Here is a 17,608-nt window from a genome sequence, read left to right as displayed (position 1 = left end):
CAAATTAAATAATCCCTGGTTTGAAAGAACAAATTCAGTAATCACTAAACAGTATACAATGGTATGCAAAAGTTTGGGCACCCCTGGTCAAAATTTCTGTTACTGTAAATAGCTAAGCAAATAAAAGATTACCTGATTTCCAAAAGGTATAAAGTTAAAGATAACACATTTCTTTAATATTTTAAGCAAGATTACTTTTTTATTTCCATCTTTTACAGTTTCAAAATAACAAAAATGGAAAAGAGTCCGAAGCAAAAGTTTCGGCACCCTGCATGGTCAGTACTTAGTAACATCCCCTTTGGCAAGTATCACAGCTTGTAAACGCTTTCTGTAGCCAGCTAAGTGTCTTTCAATTCCTGTTTGGGGGATTTCTGTCCATTCTTCCTTGGAAAAGACGTCTAGTTCTGAGAGATTCTTGGGCCGTCTTGCATGCACTGCTCTTTTGAGGTCTATCCACAGATTCTCAAAGATGTTTAGGCCAGGGGACTGTGAGGGCCATGGCAAAACCTTCAGCTTGTGCCTCTTGAGGTAGTCCATTGTGGATTGAGGTGTGTTTAGGATCATTATCCTGTTGTAGAAGCTATCCTCTTTTCATCTTCAGCTTTTTTTACAGATGGTGTGATGTTTGCTTCCAGAATTTGCTGGTATTTAATTGAATTCATTCCTCCCTTTACCAGTGAAATGTTCCCCGTGCCACTGGCTGCAACACAAGCCCAAAGCATGATCGATCCACCCCCGTGCTTAACATTTGGAGAGGTGTTCTTTTCATGAAATTCTGCACCCTTTTTTCTCCAAACATACCTTTGCTCATTGCGGCCAAAAAGTTCTATTTTAACTTCATCAGTCCACAGGACTTGTTTCCAAAATGCATCAGGCTTCTTTAGATGTTCCTTTGCAAACTTCTGACACTTTGTGCTGAGGACACAGGAAAGGTTTTCTTCCGATGACTCTTCCATGAAGATCATATTTGTGCAAGTGTCGCTGCACAGTAAAACAGTGCATCACCACTCCAGAGTCTGCTAAATCTTCCTGAAGGTCTTTTGCAGTCCAACGGGGGTTTTGATTCACCTTTCGAGCAATCCTACGAGCAGTTCTCTCAGAAAGTTTTCTTGGTCTTCCAGACCTCCACCGTTCCTGTTAACTGCCATTTCTTAATTACATTATGAAATGAGGAAACGGCTACCTGAAAACGCTTTGCTATCTTCTTATAGCCTTCTCCTGCTTTGTGGGCATCATTTAATTTAATTTTCAGAGTGCCAGGCAGCTGCTTAGAGGAGCCCATGGCTGCTGATTGTTGGGACAACGTTTGAGGAGTCAGGGTATTTATAAAGCTTTGAAATTTGCATCACTTGGCCTTTCCTAACAACGATTGTGAACAAGCCATAGCCCTAACAAGCTAATTAAGGTCTAAGACCTTGGTAAAAGTTATCTGAGAGCTCAAATCTCTTGGGGTGCCCAATCTTTTGCATGGTGCTCCTTTCCTTTCTTACACTCTAAAATTGTACACTAATCTTGCTTAAAATGTTGAAAAGAATGTTTCATCTTTAACTTTATGACTTTTGGAGATCAGTTCATCTTCTACTCACATAACTATTCACAGTAACAGAAATTTTGACCAGGGGTGCCCAAACTTTTGCATGCCACTGTATAAAGGAAGAAAGGAATTCAGTTTACATGCATTATCATTCCAGTTTTTTAAAAAATCACATCAAATTGAGATTTAATAAAATTTAAAGCAACATGGGTGATTCTGGAGATGTTGGAATTTTGGAGGGACACACTAAATGCTGGAGGAAATCAAAAGAATGGTCTCAGCCCAAAATGCTGACTGTTCATATTTTCCATAGATGCCCTCTGACCTGCTGAGTTCCCTCAGCATTCTGTATAATAAAATTTAATTTTGATTTGATTTATTTTGCTGCAAAGATCAAATTAAGTAAATCAACATGATAAAACAATCCAGTTTATAAGGTACACTAAATATATTTAGGGCTGGCTAGTGGTGTAGAGGCATCAACACTGGACTTCAAGGTAGGTGGTCCAGAGTCAAAACTCAGACAGGTCCCAGCCTGGGCAGCAGCAGTATCTGCACGAGAAAGGCCTGGCAATCTACTTCCATATCTTGCCATGAAAACCCTATGGACCTTATGGTTCATGAGGTCACAAAGAGTCAGACTCAACTTAACAACTGAACAACAACAAATATATTTAACACCTAGATTTAATACAACTGATTAGCTTTGCTACACAGCACAACAAATAAACAACTAGAGGAATATCCTAAACCCAGAAATTCTGGTTGTTGTCAGTTGAATATTTACAGCCTTTGCAACAAGAATTCCCTTGAACAGCTGTAGGCTTTCAAAAAGTGAGGTTTCTCACCAACGTTCACTAGATCAATGCTTCATACTTTGATGCCAGCCACAAATTCAGGGCAACTGTATTCATGCTTTAAACTGAACCTTTGGCATTATATACACCAGGAGAAAAAAAACTGTTTACTGTGCAAGTACAACAATCCTAGTAAAATTGACAATAAAGATTCTCGTTTACTACTTACAGTTGCACCAGATGTGGCAACTTGAAGACCTTAACAGGCAGATGTGAAATTCGATTTTTGCTTAGCCGAAGAACTTGTAAGGTGTTTGATAAATTATCAAATGTGCCAGGCTCCATAATACTGATTCTGTTATTACCCAAATATCTACAAGAATATAGATTGACAGGTTACAGTAGGGTTTATTAGCAGATCCAGCAGCAGTGATACAAGTCACAGTAAGATAATATTTATTTAGGTCACTTTTTTTTTTAAATTCATTACATTCTGAAATAAGTCAAAATAAAATCAGAATTCTGTGGGCAAAGCAAGACAACCATTTATTCAAAAAAAAAGCTACTGTAGTGCGCTGTATTTTTGTCAAGTGAATTTCACCTCTTAGACTACTAATATTATCTTTGGACAAGGTTTTAAGTTTATGGTTAACAAAGAAGACAAATTTATAGCAGAGGAGGAGGCAACATAAACTTGCTGACACTTTACTAATGGAAAACGTCAAAACTGCTGTCCTATATTCCAACAGCCCTGTTTCTTCCACTGTTTCCTTTCAGTTCATCTTAAACATATTAAAAACAACTATTGAATGGTAGGTTCAAGGCCTATTCTAATGTCTTTTACAGAATCGACATTCCAGTGTAATACCCAGTATCATAATGTAGGGATACTACGTTACCGATGAGCTAATGAACAGTGGCCTGAATGTCTTCTTGAGCAGATGCAAAACTCACATGGCAATTTGTCAGTGCAAGGGAATTATCTTCAGGACCCTAATATTTCTATTTTAGTATTACCCAAACAGATCATCCAATTATCACATCCCTCACCACACTTAAATAGCACCTGGATGAGCATCAAAGTGCCTATGGTTGCAAAGCTACAGGCCAAGAGCAAAACGTAGAAATGGTCTATTAGCATTTTCCTGACCATACATAGATATGACCCTTTGTGCCATAAATCTCTATTGTGATATAACACAAAAACTGAACTTCATACCAACCCTATCCTGTGCCTTATAGACAGCCAATCCACTTTCAGAATTAAGCAGGACATAATAATTTTGTATAATGAAACAAGGTCATAGTAACATAGAAAACCTCAAGTAATTAAACTGTACAACTGATCTGTTTTCCATCATAGAGAAAACAGAAAGTCCTTTCCAGCTCTTGATCAATATTTTAAACACAATACAATACTCACAAATCTTTAATCTTAAGATGCTGTGGAAAGCAATTATTTTGGATTTCAGTTATTTCATTGTAAGTTAGATCCAATGTTTCTAGGGACTCATAGAGCTTCAAGCGATTGGCCTCAATGCTGCGGATCTTGTTGTGATGCCTGTTAAAGAAAAAATATAAGTGAAACAACTCAGTCAATATTGGGTGAATGGGGTGGTGGAGGGGTGGGAAGAGGAGAAATATGCCTGTGCACATTTGCAGTATATGTGTATGAGTGCACATGTGTGCCTACATATCTGCATATCCTGATGTCAATGCAACAGAGTCTAGTATTCAGTTATCTTGGACCAAGACCAAACCCAAAGCCCAGTCAAGCCTACATGGTTGTTGGTGTGTAATAGCCAATTCATGCTAAAAAATAGGTAGAGGCAACTTTAACTCCTTAATAAGAACTTGCCATTTGGAATATCAGCATAGTCATCAACAAGGATAAGGAGAAAAATAAATCATTGCATATCCTATTCTGAGGTTATGTTCATCAAATAAAGAGCATAAATTCACATTTCTATCGACTAGTGAGAATATTTACAACTTCTAGCAGGCCCACATTATAAATAGATTTCTGTTTGAATCAACATGAACGATACTGAAGCAAATACCCTACCATATTTTAAATTATTAAAATCTCCAAGCACAAACAAAAACAAAACTGCATGGAAAGTTTCTCATTGAAAATGTCAAATTCATTTAAAATTGAAACAGAGACCACATCCTTTCTGACAAAAATCATCAATTCAAGATTTAAGATTGAATGACAATAAACAACAAAAAGAGAATGAAAATACTGTTGCTCCAGATCTGATGCAGCATAACAAAAAACACAAGCATAAAGAAAACAATTTTTTAAAAAACCAAAACACAATAAATATGAATATAAAAACAATCTTATAAAACACAATGAACAAGAACTGTTTTTAAGTGTGGCTGTAAATACACAAGATTAGCATATATACTCAGACGGTTTGAATATGTACATAAAGTGACACTAGGTATATGAAAATTATTAGAAGTACAATTAATTTAGATGCAATGACCTCAACCACATCTGGAGAGGTTAAATGTTTGTGTTGTATTGATCCCTGACTGGAGCATACTTCTTGTTAGGAAACTCTACAGATACAGATCAAATAGACTGATCTCACTGATGTCACAATTTATTTTAAATTCAATATACATCATCCAAGGACAGGTCAATTGCTTTTGATCCTACCTCTGCTCCACTGGAAATATTTTGCATAATTCAATGCAAATATGCTCCTTACAAAGGACTTTCAATTACAGGTCTTTCAAGTCACAACACAGATCTGTGAAGTAACAGCATTAACTGCAGTACTCTACAGAAATTCTGCTCATATAAATACTTCAAACAGTAGGACTGATGTCAAAAATAAATCCTTCCACCTGGGCACCAAGTTACTGAGATACGAGTTTATTGACTTTTAAAAGAACCATACTTCATTTGAGTGAACAGCAAGAGCTCAGACAGTTTTATCAGAGCCAAGGTATAGAGTTCCATAAGAAGAAGTGGAAGTATGTAATCCAGATAATGTTGACTTGGCAAGCTTTTCAGTTTGCCTTAATAATAATAAAAATAGTAAAATGTTTTGAATGAAATGCAATAGAATTAAAATAAAGCTGCTGACAATCCTGATTCTAAAAATCTAAATCATACACAAGAACTTAAGAAATAGGAACAGGAGTAGGCCATCTGGCCCGTCAAGCCTGCTCCACCATTCATTAAGATCATGGCTGATCTGACCATGGACTGATCTCCATCTAACCGCCTTTTCCCCACAACCCTTAATTCCCCTACTATGCAAAAATCCATCCAACCTTGGCTTAAATATATTTACTGAGGTAGCCTCCACTGCTTCATTGGGTAGAGAATTCCACAGATTCCCCACTCTTTGGGAAAAGCAGTTCCTCCTCATCTCAGTGCTAAATTTACTGGCCCGAAGCTTGAGGCTATATCCCTTAGTTCTAGTCTCACCTACCAGAGGAAACAACTTTCCTGCCCCCATCTTATCTATCCTTTTCATAATTTTATATACTTCTATAAGATCTCCTCTTATCCTTCTGAATTCCAGCGAGTGGGGAGCATGGGTATCACAACTCCCTCAGGATATTTGCAATTTCTACAGATAACTTTATTTTCTTCCTCACTGACATATCATTTTGTCAAACTATCCACACCATGGAGAAAAGTAGGGTGGAGTGCACTGGTATGAGAGACTACAGATTACACAGCAGGGAATGGGATTAAAGGGATTGCTCCGATAACATAACCTCAATGGGCCACACTGTCACTTTCTATATCACAATGAAATATGAAAATGACAAGTGTGACAACTCAGCATTCTCGTAGGTGATGTTTGCACTGCCCTCACATGATGGATATATTCTTAGAAGTTTTTAAAAGTTCTTGCACAATGGTTGACCTCACTGATGAGTACCTGGCCTGCCAAGTTCTCACAATGCTCTTTGATCTCACCCTTGCTCATCTGTTCTCAAAATTATTGACACGAGCAACGACTGCAAAATCCCTGTGGAAGTAAAATGGTATTGTGACATGGGAAGTTCAAAACAAACCATCTACCAGGTTACTGAGATATCAGAACAAAAATGGTATTTCACTACAAACTGTAACCTTATAACAAATGAACTGGAAGCAAATCCAAGTTCAATGAGAGGGTATATAGTAAATATGCAGTTGCAGGAAAAGTTTGTGAACCCTTTGCAATATCCTGGTTTTCTGCATTACTCATAAAATATGGTCTGATCTTCATCTAAGTCACAATAATAGACAAACATGATCTGCCTAAACTAATAATACACAGACAATTGTACTTTTCATGTCTTTATTGAACACATTGTTGATCATTCAGTCCAGGCTGGAAAAAGTATGTCAAACCTTGTATTTAATAACTGGTAGAACCTCCTTTAGCAGCAATAACCTCCACCAAACATTTCCTGTAGCTGCTGATCAGACTTGCACAATAGCGAGGAGGCCTTTTAGACCATTCTTCCATACAAAAATGTTTCAGTTCATCAATAATTCTGGGATCCCTAGCAAGAAAAGTCCTCTTCAGGTCACCCCACAGTATTCATCTCAATTGGATTAAGGTCTGGACTCTGACTTGGCCATCCAAAACACAAGTTTACTTCTTTTTAAACTACCTTCTTTTTTAAACTAATCTGTTGTTGATTTATTCTCGTCTTTCCGATCATTGTCTTGTTGCATCATCCAACTCCTATTAAACTTCAGGTGAGGGACCACTACCCTGGCATTCTCCTGCAAAATGTCTTGATACAATTTTGAATTCATTGTTCCCTCAATGACTGCAAGGTATCCAGGCCCTGAGGCAGCAAAGTAGCCCCCTTCACGGTTGGGATGAGAACTTGGTCTTGGTGTGTGCAGTGCCCTTTCATCTCCAAACATAATGACGTGCATTTCTGCCAAAAAGTTCAATTTTGTCTCATCTGTCCACAGAACATTGTCCCAAAAGTGCTGTGGAACATCCAGGTGATATTTTGCAAATTTGAGACATGCAGCAATGCTTTTTTTGGAGAGCACCAATTTCCTCCGTGATGATAACTTATGAAGGCAAGGATAAAAACTATAGACAAATCACACATAACTGTATTAATATTAAAAATTGTAAGGTACAGAATAGATTAACCAGTAACACTTTGAATAAATGCAGCCAGGAGTTAAGAGGCCTAATGGCCTGGGGGAAAAACTGTTTCTCATCTTAACCATTCTTGATTATGTGCCTGATGATTTATCTCCTGCCTGCTGGTAAGAAGTCAAAGACGATGCTGAATGGATGGTTGGGATCCTTAATAATATTAATAAGGGCTGCTTATGTCAACAAATGTGGAAAACCGAAAAATTACTACTGCAGTGGAAAATGCTTTTAAATCATGATCTAAGGTGTATAGGTATTCTCAAGCCTAGTACAGTATTTTAAATTGGTTGTGGGGGTAGGGGCATTGGGAAAGAATAACTGAGCACTGAGGTCCAAGTTTCAAAGACCAATTCTAGACAGCCTAAAGCTCTTTATTGTCATTTTGCAATCAGTGATCAATGGTTAAACTGTGAAGTAGAGTGCTTGGTTGGTCTGACCTATGAAAGCTAAAGAAAAAAAACATTCCAAATCTCTAATGTCAAATCTGAAGATTATACAGTACTAGCAACATTTATAATCAATACCTTGCCACACTGTTGTTTTGGCCAATTCACTGACTTGGTTATAACTTCTCCAATGTAAACATAAACGCATACAAATATGCAGAGGAGACTATCATTCCGACATGGGGTTCAGATTAACAGAAATCACACTGTAAGTAAACATGTACTCAACATTAGCAATGTTTGTCCACACCATAAACTACTTGAGAGAACACTCAGTTGAATACACAATTCAAAGCTCCATCCAAGGTATTTACAGTGTATTGCGGCACTGAATACTGATATTGATTTGACTGCTGTTCTTTTCTGACATAAAACCTAGAACAGTACAACACAGACCCTTCAGTCGACAATGTTGTGCCAAACTGATTAAATTAGTAATTAAGTAACGCATTTATAGAGCACTTTTCACACGAACGATTGTAGTTCAAAGTGCTTTACAATTAATAATTAAATGCCTAATTGAACTAATCCCTTCTACTGACACAATGTCCATATCCTTCCACTCTGCACATTTACAAGGTTATCTAAGAGCCTCTTTAATGCTTCTTATCATATTTGTCTCCACTACCATTCGTCTCAGTGTATTCAAGGGCCCCATCCACCCAGTGTCAAAAAATTACCCCACGCATCTCCTTTGAACTTACCCCCTTTCACCATAAATGATGCATGCATGTTTAGTATTAAACATCAACCCTGGGAAAAAAGACACCAGCTATCTATGGAAGCCTCTCATAATTTTGTAAACCTTCTATCCCAGTCTCCTGTCAGGCTCCACTAACCCACAGACATGCATATGCCGTTAAATTTTCTAAGTTGCTTTGTTATTCCTATGAAGAAGTAAATAATAAAACAAAGCCCTAATGCTAATGTCATTTTAACAAAAAATTCAGCATCATCATCCCAAAACTATACAAATTACCTTGCTGAGTCTTTCTAGCACAAGTGCAGAACAAGAAATCTGTTTTTTTTTCCCCTAGATACTACAGCCACACTAAAGCTTTATCTCTGGTACATAACAATTATCCCTGGTGACTAACTGCTGTTCACAAACAACAAATTAGGTGACAGTGTAATATATTATCTACAGGATAATATAACGCTTTATCTCACAGGTCTACAGCACACAATGTTTTTTAAAAATTCACATGTTAATACAAACAGAAGAATAAAAACACAATGAAATGATGTACATGATGAATCAAAACCCCATTTACAAAACAGAAACTGGATTTAATTTCCTGTTAAAAAGACATAATTTTATTCTAACAGAAATTCATTAAACATTCATCAGATCAAGAAACATCCATAGAAAAATAAACAGAGCCAACATCTGAGATCAAAGATTGGATGGGCCTTCGACATACCACGGTACTGGTACAGGCTCTTCAATCTGACAAGTAGGCTTGGTTTTTCTTTCCATAAATACTGCCTGGACTGCTGTGTTTCCAGAATTTGCTTTTGATTTTCAATTAATAACAACAAAAACTGAAACAAAACAATGAATAACTGAAAACTTTGGCAATGTTAAAACCACTGTTTCAGTTTAATATTGGGTTATACATTAACATAGAACCAGTACCTCAGAAACAAACATCAGGATGAACTGTTGGAAATAACTTACAGATAGAGAACGACCAGGTGTGCTGAAGCAAGTCCCATATCGGGGATCGTAGTCAATTCATTATGATCAAGTCGCCTAAAGGAGATAATAAACACAATTTGACTATATTTCATTACAAATACTAACTTATTGTGTGAGTGAGAGAGTGAGAAAAGAGATCGAATGTCATTTAATAAATAACTTTTCTTTGAATCTTGTTTCTAAAATCTCCTGAAAATTTAATCATCAGTCTACATATGAGAGGTAGAGATACTGTGAAGGCTACACAGAAATTGAAAATTAAGGTAGTTAAATATAGACAACAATTTTGCTAATAAAGAGCAAGTAGTGGTGTGGAGAATATCTTGCATGCAAAGCAGACTGATAAAGTTAATTTTGCAATTTATAAAGATACTAAGATTGCATATCTTTAGTTTCCAGCTCAAATATACACCAGTATGTGATAAGTGTTCCTCAATGATCTCCCCGGATTTAATCAATATGATTAAAATTTTCAGAATTTTAAAGTCAGACAGTGACAATTATTCAAAAGATGAACAAACTTAAGACCGTTCCAAGCTCTCAACTTGTATACTCTCCGGCACAAAATTTTAAAAAATACTAATAATCATAGGACACTTAATACTGCTCCTTGTGCCCTATTCTAACATAAAATATTTTTTATGTTTTTAGAATATCATAAATGCTGGTGAATTGGAGATACTGAAAAAATTGTGGATAACTTAAACCAGATTGTTTTCTATTTCTTTTGCTCAGTTTATCAATTATCCTATTAAATGGAAAGAAGATTCAAAGTTATCTATTAAGTGACATTATCTATATACTACTAAACTCTCATGCTCTGCTTGTCTGTTTGTGACCTCCAATTAGCGCAAACGGTGCATTACAGCAGCACTATTTTTGGCTAAATCAACTTAAAATGCGCTAACTTACAAAATGCAGGCAAAGTTCAGGGTTATCTATCCATATAAAATTGCTCACTCGCCAAAATCAACAGCCCTGCTTTCACCTGAGAGCCGCTGTCAGCCATGATGGAAACCGCGACACAACACGACGCATGCGCACAGCCAGCCTCAGAAGCCACTCACGATACTCACAGCAGCGACACCAACCGGAGCAAAAGGGCAGGGCAGCTCTATTTCGAGCGGTCACATTCTGCTAATCACCATCAGCATGTGCAGGATTGGGACAGATCAAACTGAGACCCATCAATAAGAGATAATTAAATCTTATTGTAATGGCGTACTTCGAGACACCCATCAAACCCTTTGCTGCAGTCAAAGGACAGCAGTGACTATATCACATGCATTTAAGAGAGCGACAACCACATCATCAAGAATAATCAGCACCCTGGAAGCTTTAGTGTTACTGCTTCACATCTTCTATCCAGCATTAGGGTAAAAAAAAATATGGTCAGCCTAATTATCCCGCATGAAAAGAGAAGGGGGGACATTACGGTCAAGAGATGACGCCAAACGGCATCGGGAAGCGGCAAGGAGAGGGAGAGAACAAGAATCGGATGAAGCCAGGGCCGCACGACTCCAGGATCAAAGAATCAGGACAAAAAAGATGGAAGAAGAAGAGACAGAGGAGGAGAGGCATGCACGTCCGCCTCCAAAATGACAACGACTGGCATAGGAGGAGGAGAGACGAAGAGACAAAGGAGCTGAGAATTGCATGTCTCCAAGATCAGAGACAAACAACAAACAGCAGAAGAGATGAAGAGACGGGGATGAAAGGGCTGCACATCTCCAGAATGACAAAAACAGGCAAGAAGGAGGAGAGAGGAAGAGACAAAGGAGCTGAGAAATGCAGGTCTTCAGGATCAGAGACAAAGAATAAACAGCAGAAGAGATGATAAGCCAGCGGATGAAAGGACTGCACGTTTCCAGAATGACAACGAGAGGCACAAGGGTGCCAGATCAACCAAAAATGATGCCATCAAAAGTGTCCTTCATTAAAAGAGGAGGAACTATATTTGCCTTGCTACGCGAAAACTGAGGTTTTCTTCTTCAATTTCCAAAGCAAAGCGATACCAATAGCATTCAGGAAAATTTAATGTTCATTCTGGTCACATCAGACTGCACTGCCCTTCTCTCAAAGGGTGCCCCAACGGGTCACCCCGTTGTCTAGTTCCACATAAACGAGTAGCTTTTTCTATAAAGTAATCAAGATGAATCATTTATTAAGATTTTCTCCAGCAATGTAAAATTGTATACAAAAAACATCAACTTATGATGTGAAGTATAAATAAAGCAGGATTATTCAAAATAAATTTTCAACATATAACTCCTTTGAATTGCTTAGCATGTCCAACAGATAGCTTTACAACTTCAACATTTCACATCAACTTCAAGAGTTCACATGTACTTACACTTCACGAAGGTTGGGCAATTCTGTGAAAGCAGAGGGATTGATTGCAGCCAGTTTATTGTAACTCAAATTTCTGCAAGGGAAGTATATGCAAATTAGATTTCTTTTCCTGTCCAAGCTGAAATGTGCTAATATTGTCAAATTTACTTCAATTGCATTGTAAACTGCATTACAAGTAAAATGGTATTTTATTAGTAAGACAATGATAATTGTGAAAGGCTGGAGAATTTTCTTTCACACAAATTATTCCTGACACACTTTTTTGGTATTTTAACCAGAAGTTTACAATTTATTAACAATATAGTTTATGTATTAATTTACCCATCTATATACCCTTCATGTTTACTTTGGAGTATAAAGAAGTTCAAAATAATTTGAATTTGCATAAAGCTCTTAAATTGTAGAGAAACAAAATCAACCTATTTCACTTAGATACACAGCAGAGAGAGAACTAAAAACAGATAATCAGGAGGGGTGACTAAAATTTTATCTGAAGTGAGCTTTAAGAGTTCCAAGAATGAGAAACAGTAGCAAAACATTTTAAAATAGGATTCTAAATAGACAGATTAAAAATAGCTGCAATGAAAATAAAGAGTTGTAGCTTCTGCATCAAGATTAAAAAAGACAGAAGGGCAAGGTTATGAAGAAATTTAAACATGAGGATAACAAGTTTAACTTTGAGGTATTGAGTGATTTGTCTTTTACAGGCCTCTGCTGGCTCTCCTTAATTGACTCGGGTTTTCCCCACATGAAAGCTTATTTTGTCCCCAAGTGGTTCTTAATAATTTCTTTTCTACTAAATATTCAGTCCAAATCTAAGAATACTGAGCTGTATAGGTTTAAAGGCATAATTCAAAAGCTAAAAGTTTGTCCAGCTAAGTCACTCAAAAAGACTTGTTTACATCACAATTCAGGACACACAGGCCCATGCAAACTGTTCGGTCCTTTAAAACAAAACATAAATTTCCAGTAATAAAAAGAAATGCTTGAATTAGCCAACTCTCATTACCCAAAAACAAAGTTGAATTTACAGCTGCAAACCTAGAAACGCAGCATTTTATGCACCACTACACAATCTTAAATGTACCAATTATTACAAAGACTTCACCTATAAAATCAGAATTAGTGACCAGATTTCAGTCTTGTATTGCCTGTCTCACTCCACTATCAGATTAAAGGATTAACTGTTCTTTCTAGCAGCAGAGTTTCTCTCTGATCACCTCAAGGACAACAGTACCTCACTATGCAGGTACAGGTGCAGTGATAAAGTTCTTACTCAATCTTTAACAAGGAGAAAGAAAAGATAAGGCAGAAGGAGATTTCCAACCACATCAAAGGGATTGACAATGAAAAGATTAACTTTTGCTCATGATAGCCTTGGAATGAAGCCAACCACGTCAACAAGCCACCAATAATGTTGCTGTACTATGCAATGCAAAAACAGTTACACTAATCCCCACACTAAGTTTGTATGTGGTAAAAAAAACAGGGAGGGCCAACATTGTGGAGACGTGAGTGGCTGAGAGAACTACAACTTGACTGAAGATCCATCCACCATTTGCATGCTACTTACCCTGTAATTAAGTCAACTGAAAGCAAATTATGAAAGGTACTGGATTATGTCACAGTAGTGTTCAAGGATAGCATTGGAAAACTCAATCATAGCATTAAATGAAAATGTCATACCCAAGTTTTACAAGTCCCATCCAGTTCCTTATACCATCCATGGTTAAAAAGTACCCAGTGAACTAGATTGCATGGAGGCTACAGGAATTCTTTCCAGGGTTGAGTAGAGTCCATGGGCAATGCCAGTGGTACCAATAGTCAAAAAGAATTGATATGTCAGGATCTGTGGTGATTTTAAGATCACCATCAACCCAGTACTGAAAGTAGATCAATAACCTTTACCAAGCATCGAGGATATCTTTGCAAATATTTCTGGAGGGAACACTTCAGCAAAGTAAACTTAGCTGAGGCCTACCTACAGTGGGATATGGAAGAACAGCCCAACAGTGTTTCTCATCCTAAGCACTCACAAAGAGCTGTATCGCTATAATAAGCTTTTTGTGGAGTAGTATCTCTACCTGCACTCTGGCAGAAAGCTACAGACCAGATACTGCAAGGCTTCCCAGACACTCAATGTTACCTGGATGACATCACTGAGGATGACGAGGAACATCTTCAAAATCTCGAATAATGTAAGTTTACCTTTATTACTGATCAACTACTGGTGTCCATTTTCAGACCATAGCAGGGTGTTCCACTAACAGCAGCAGCATGAATGCACAGATAGGCTCTATTTCCTTGGAGGACACAAATACAAGATTGAATTCAAGAGGACAACTCATCATGCGAATACTTATGGATTGTCCAGTTTACCCTTGGAAAAGGAAATACTTGAAAAATTTACAAAAGAGGGCACTCTTGTCGTATTCTCCCTAATGCAAATTGAATGACTACCTATTATGGCAGAGATAATCCAAAGGGAAACCAGAAAAGATCCCACACTCCACATGGCAACCCAAAATGGCTGGAATGTGCAGCACAAATTCCAATTCCTCAATTTTTATGTAACTCCAGGATGAACTTGCATCTGATGTGGGTTGCCTTATGTGAGGATTGAGAGTTGCTGTATCATCCAAGTTGAGAGCTAAAGTGTTGAATGAGCTGCATGCCAGTCATCTAGGCAAGGGTCAAAATGAAACTGTTGGCTCAAAGCTTTGTCTGGTGGTCTGGGATAGATCAGCAGATCAAGCAGCTTGCCATGCACTGTTCAGGATGCAAACACACCACGAGCAACACCTCCGTCCTTGGGAATGACCTGCATGGCCCTGGCAGAGGATTCATGTGGATTTTCCTGGACCATTTATGAGCACAAATTTCTTGGTAGTAGTGGATACAGCTACAAAAAGTGACCAGTGTTTTAATAGCCTCCACCACAGCCTTGCACACGGTTAATGTATTGGGGAGCCTCTTCTCAAAGACTGGTGTTCCATAAAACTTAAGTCAGTGACAATGAATCATAGTTCGGTGCAAAACAGTTTCAGTCATTTCATCAGAAAATGAATGGACTAAAACTTATTACATCTGCACCATGACACCCAACTACAAATATCTTGGTGGAAAGGTTTGTCCAAGCTCTAAAGAACAGTGAGAGCAATGTCAGCAGAACACACTACACCGACACTGAATCAGAAGCTTGCCAAATTCCTCCTTGCATATCACAATGCAGCACACTCCACAACCAACAACTTGCTGTTCCTTGGTCATCCCTTACCCTCACACTTGGATCTCCTCAAAACCAATCTCAGAAGGAGCCTGGATAAACAGCTGAGAGAAGTTGAGGGTTCCCCAAACAAATAAGTTCAATGTTTCACTCCTGGATAGGCAGTCCTGGAGAGCAACCATAGAGGTGATCAAAAGTGGGTATCTGAAAAGATTGAGAACAGAATTGGACCACCCCCTACACAGTGGAGATGGCATATCAATCAGTTGACGAGAGCAAAGTCAATTGTTAAGAGAACAAAAAAGTGTCAAGAATTATCAGAACCTCTTCCAGCAGTCTCAGAGTCAACTCCTACAGCTGCCACAGGGGCAGCCCCAGAAGCTGAGATTGTTTCACAGTCACAAGTCTCACCTGCCAAGCAGAGTGCAGCCCCCCTTCCCTCATCCTTGTTAGGAAAGACATTATACCAAAATAGTAAGAAATTCTCCACAGTAATTAAATATTCAGGCCTGAATGGAATAAATTAAAATTTACTATGCTGTGAATTTGTACATAGTAGTTGTATTATATAGTATACCATATATATAGTTGAGATGCATTCTATATTGAGTTAGAGTATATAGCCAAGCAGAAGCGAGTATTGTATATTTAATATTTCAGTAGTATTTGTGCAATATTGTAAATACATTGATAATGCATTCTTTATTTGTTCACCTAAGAACAAACGGTTTTTATGTAATGCTTATGTGTTATACCTAAGTAGTACATGAATGACATACGTCATTACACCACATCATATGTGCGTGCTTCACTTAAAGAAAAAACAAGTACAGAAGTATCCTCGGCTCCTGTGTCTTTCTTTTGTTTAGCTTACGGAGTTACAAAACATAACAGTCCTCACCCTCTCGTTTCTGCAATGCTTATTTTTAAATCCACAAAAAAATACAAAATAAAAATAAATACATTGCATTTTATTTTAATAGGAAACAATGCACAATATAAAGCACATGGTGTAAGAGTTTAAGATGCCATTACCAATGTATTTCTGTCTTAGTTTCGACTGCTCCCTAACACTGCATTTATGTGTAATACAGTCTACAGATTTAACTTTGAAAGGTAATCTTGAACCACACAGGAGTTTCCAACTGGATTCTTTAGTTTCAGGTATCCCTCTCAGGAAAGATACAATTTTGATGAATTTGTAGGCAAGTATAGGCTAGCCTAAGATTTAAAACTTGAAGACAGATTGTCTTAACCACACAAATTCCTTGAGGTTTACAAAAGTCAAGAAATCAGGCTATTAAGAAAACGATTTGCCTCGCCCAGGATATCTGGATTTTGATCAAATAAACGGGGAGAAACTGTTTCTAAAGGAAAAATGATCGAAGAATTTATTTCATACATATACATAGCAAGTTATGATTGCATGTAATTCTGGAGGAGATGGAAGCAGATTCAATAAAATCACAAGAATTTCCTCCTGTTAAAGGAAAAATATGCTGGGCTATGAGAAGGATGCAGAAGATTGCAGCAAATTCCATAGCTCTTCAAGAAGGAGCAGACATCATCATGAGCTATACTAACTAATACTAAAGTTGCATGGCTGCCATGGGTGGGTCATAATCCTCCATTTATCACAATTATGGACAGGCACTTTGAAGTGTTTCTTAGTTATATGTTGGTACAGCATAGATTTACATCAAAGGATATTTGAAGATCAAGATTTTAGATTTCATACAAGATTCATGGTCTACTAGGAAGCAGTAAAACCTGTCCTCCTTTATGCTTTCAAGGCCCTATGCAACAGCATCTCAGACAACTAGAAAACTAACAAAACAAAATCCTACAAATTCACTGGAAGTACAAGCAAACCAACATCAGCATCTTTTCCCAGGCCAACATTCCCAAAACCAAGGCCCTCGGCTGTACTCATTGCTCACACACCTGGCAATAGGTGGAGACACTCTGTCATGACAAAACATTACAGCCAGACAGAATTTCCCGAATTCCCTCAAAGAAAAGCAACATTCCTGGAATGTTCTAACCCGTGAATGCTGAAAATGGAGAAGGAGCAATTTGGTATGTTATTGAGAGCCTTGAGGCCATGCACTATGATCACTAATTACATGCTGGAAGGAGAGGACCCCTTCACAATCAAAGAGGTTCAAAGATTCAAAGTACATTTATTATCAAAGTATGTACATAGTATACAGCTGTGAGATTCGTCTTCCTGCAGGCAACCAAAAAACAAAGAAATACCATGAAACCCATTTAAAGAAAACATCAAACTCCCAACGTATGAAAAAAAAAGAACAAGCCACACAAATGTCAAAAAGCAAGCAAGTAACACGCAGAATATTAAACACCAAACTACAGAGTCCTCAAAACTTCCAAGATTGTT

General features: G+C 37.7%; 1 protein-coding gene across 2 annotated transcripts in view; it reads right to left on the bottom strand.

Annotated features, from left to right (window-relative positions):
• The window catches only part of lrig1 (leucine-rich repeats and immunoglobulin-like domains 1), an 88,150-nt gene that overhangs the window by 40,500 nt on the left and 30,042 nt on the right, over positions 1–17,608 (bottom strand). For both annotated transcript variants that reach the window (XM_063067946.1, XM_063067947.1), the window contains exons 2-5: positions 11,983–12,054; positions 9,609–9,683; positions 3,755–3,892; positions 2,561–2,704 (exon numbers count right to left, since the gene is read on the bottom strand). In XM_063067946.1, the coding sequence (XP_062924016.1) occupies positions 2,561–2,704; positions 3,755–3,892; positions 9,609–9,683; positions 11,983–12,054 (429 nt within the window). The remainder of the gene's footprint in view (positions 1–2,560; positions 2,705–3,754; positions 3,893–9,608; positions 9,684–11,982; positions 12,055–17,608) is intronic.

This window comes from Mobula hypostoma, chromosome 15 (assembly GCF_963921235.1).
Source record: "Mobula hypostoma chromosome 15, sMobHyp1.1, whole genome shotgun sequence".
Classification (NCBI taxonomy): domain Eukaryota; kingdom Metazoa; phylum Chordata; class Chondrichthyes; order Myliobatiformes; family Myliobatidae; genus Mobula; species Mobula hypostoma.
Note: the sequence above shows the minus strand (reverse complement) of the source record. Positions and strands in the feature narration are given on the sequence as shown.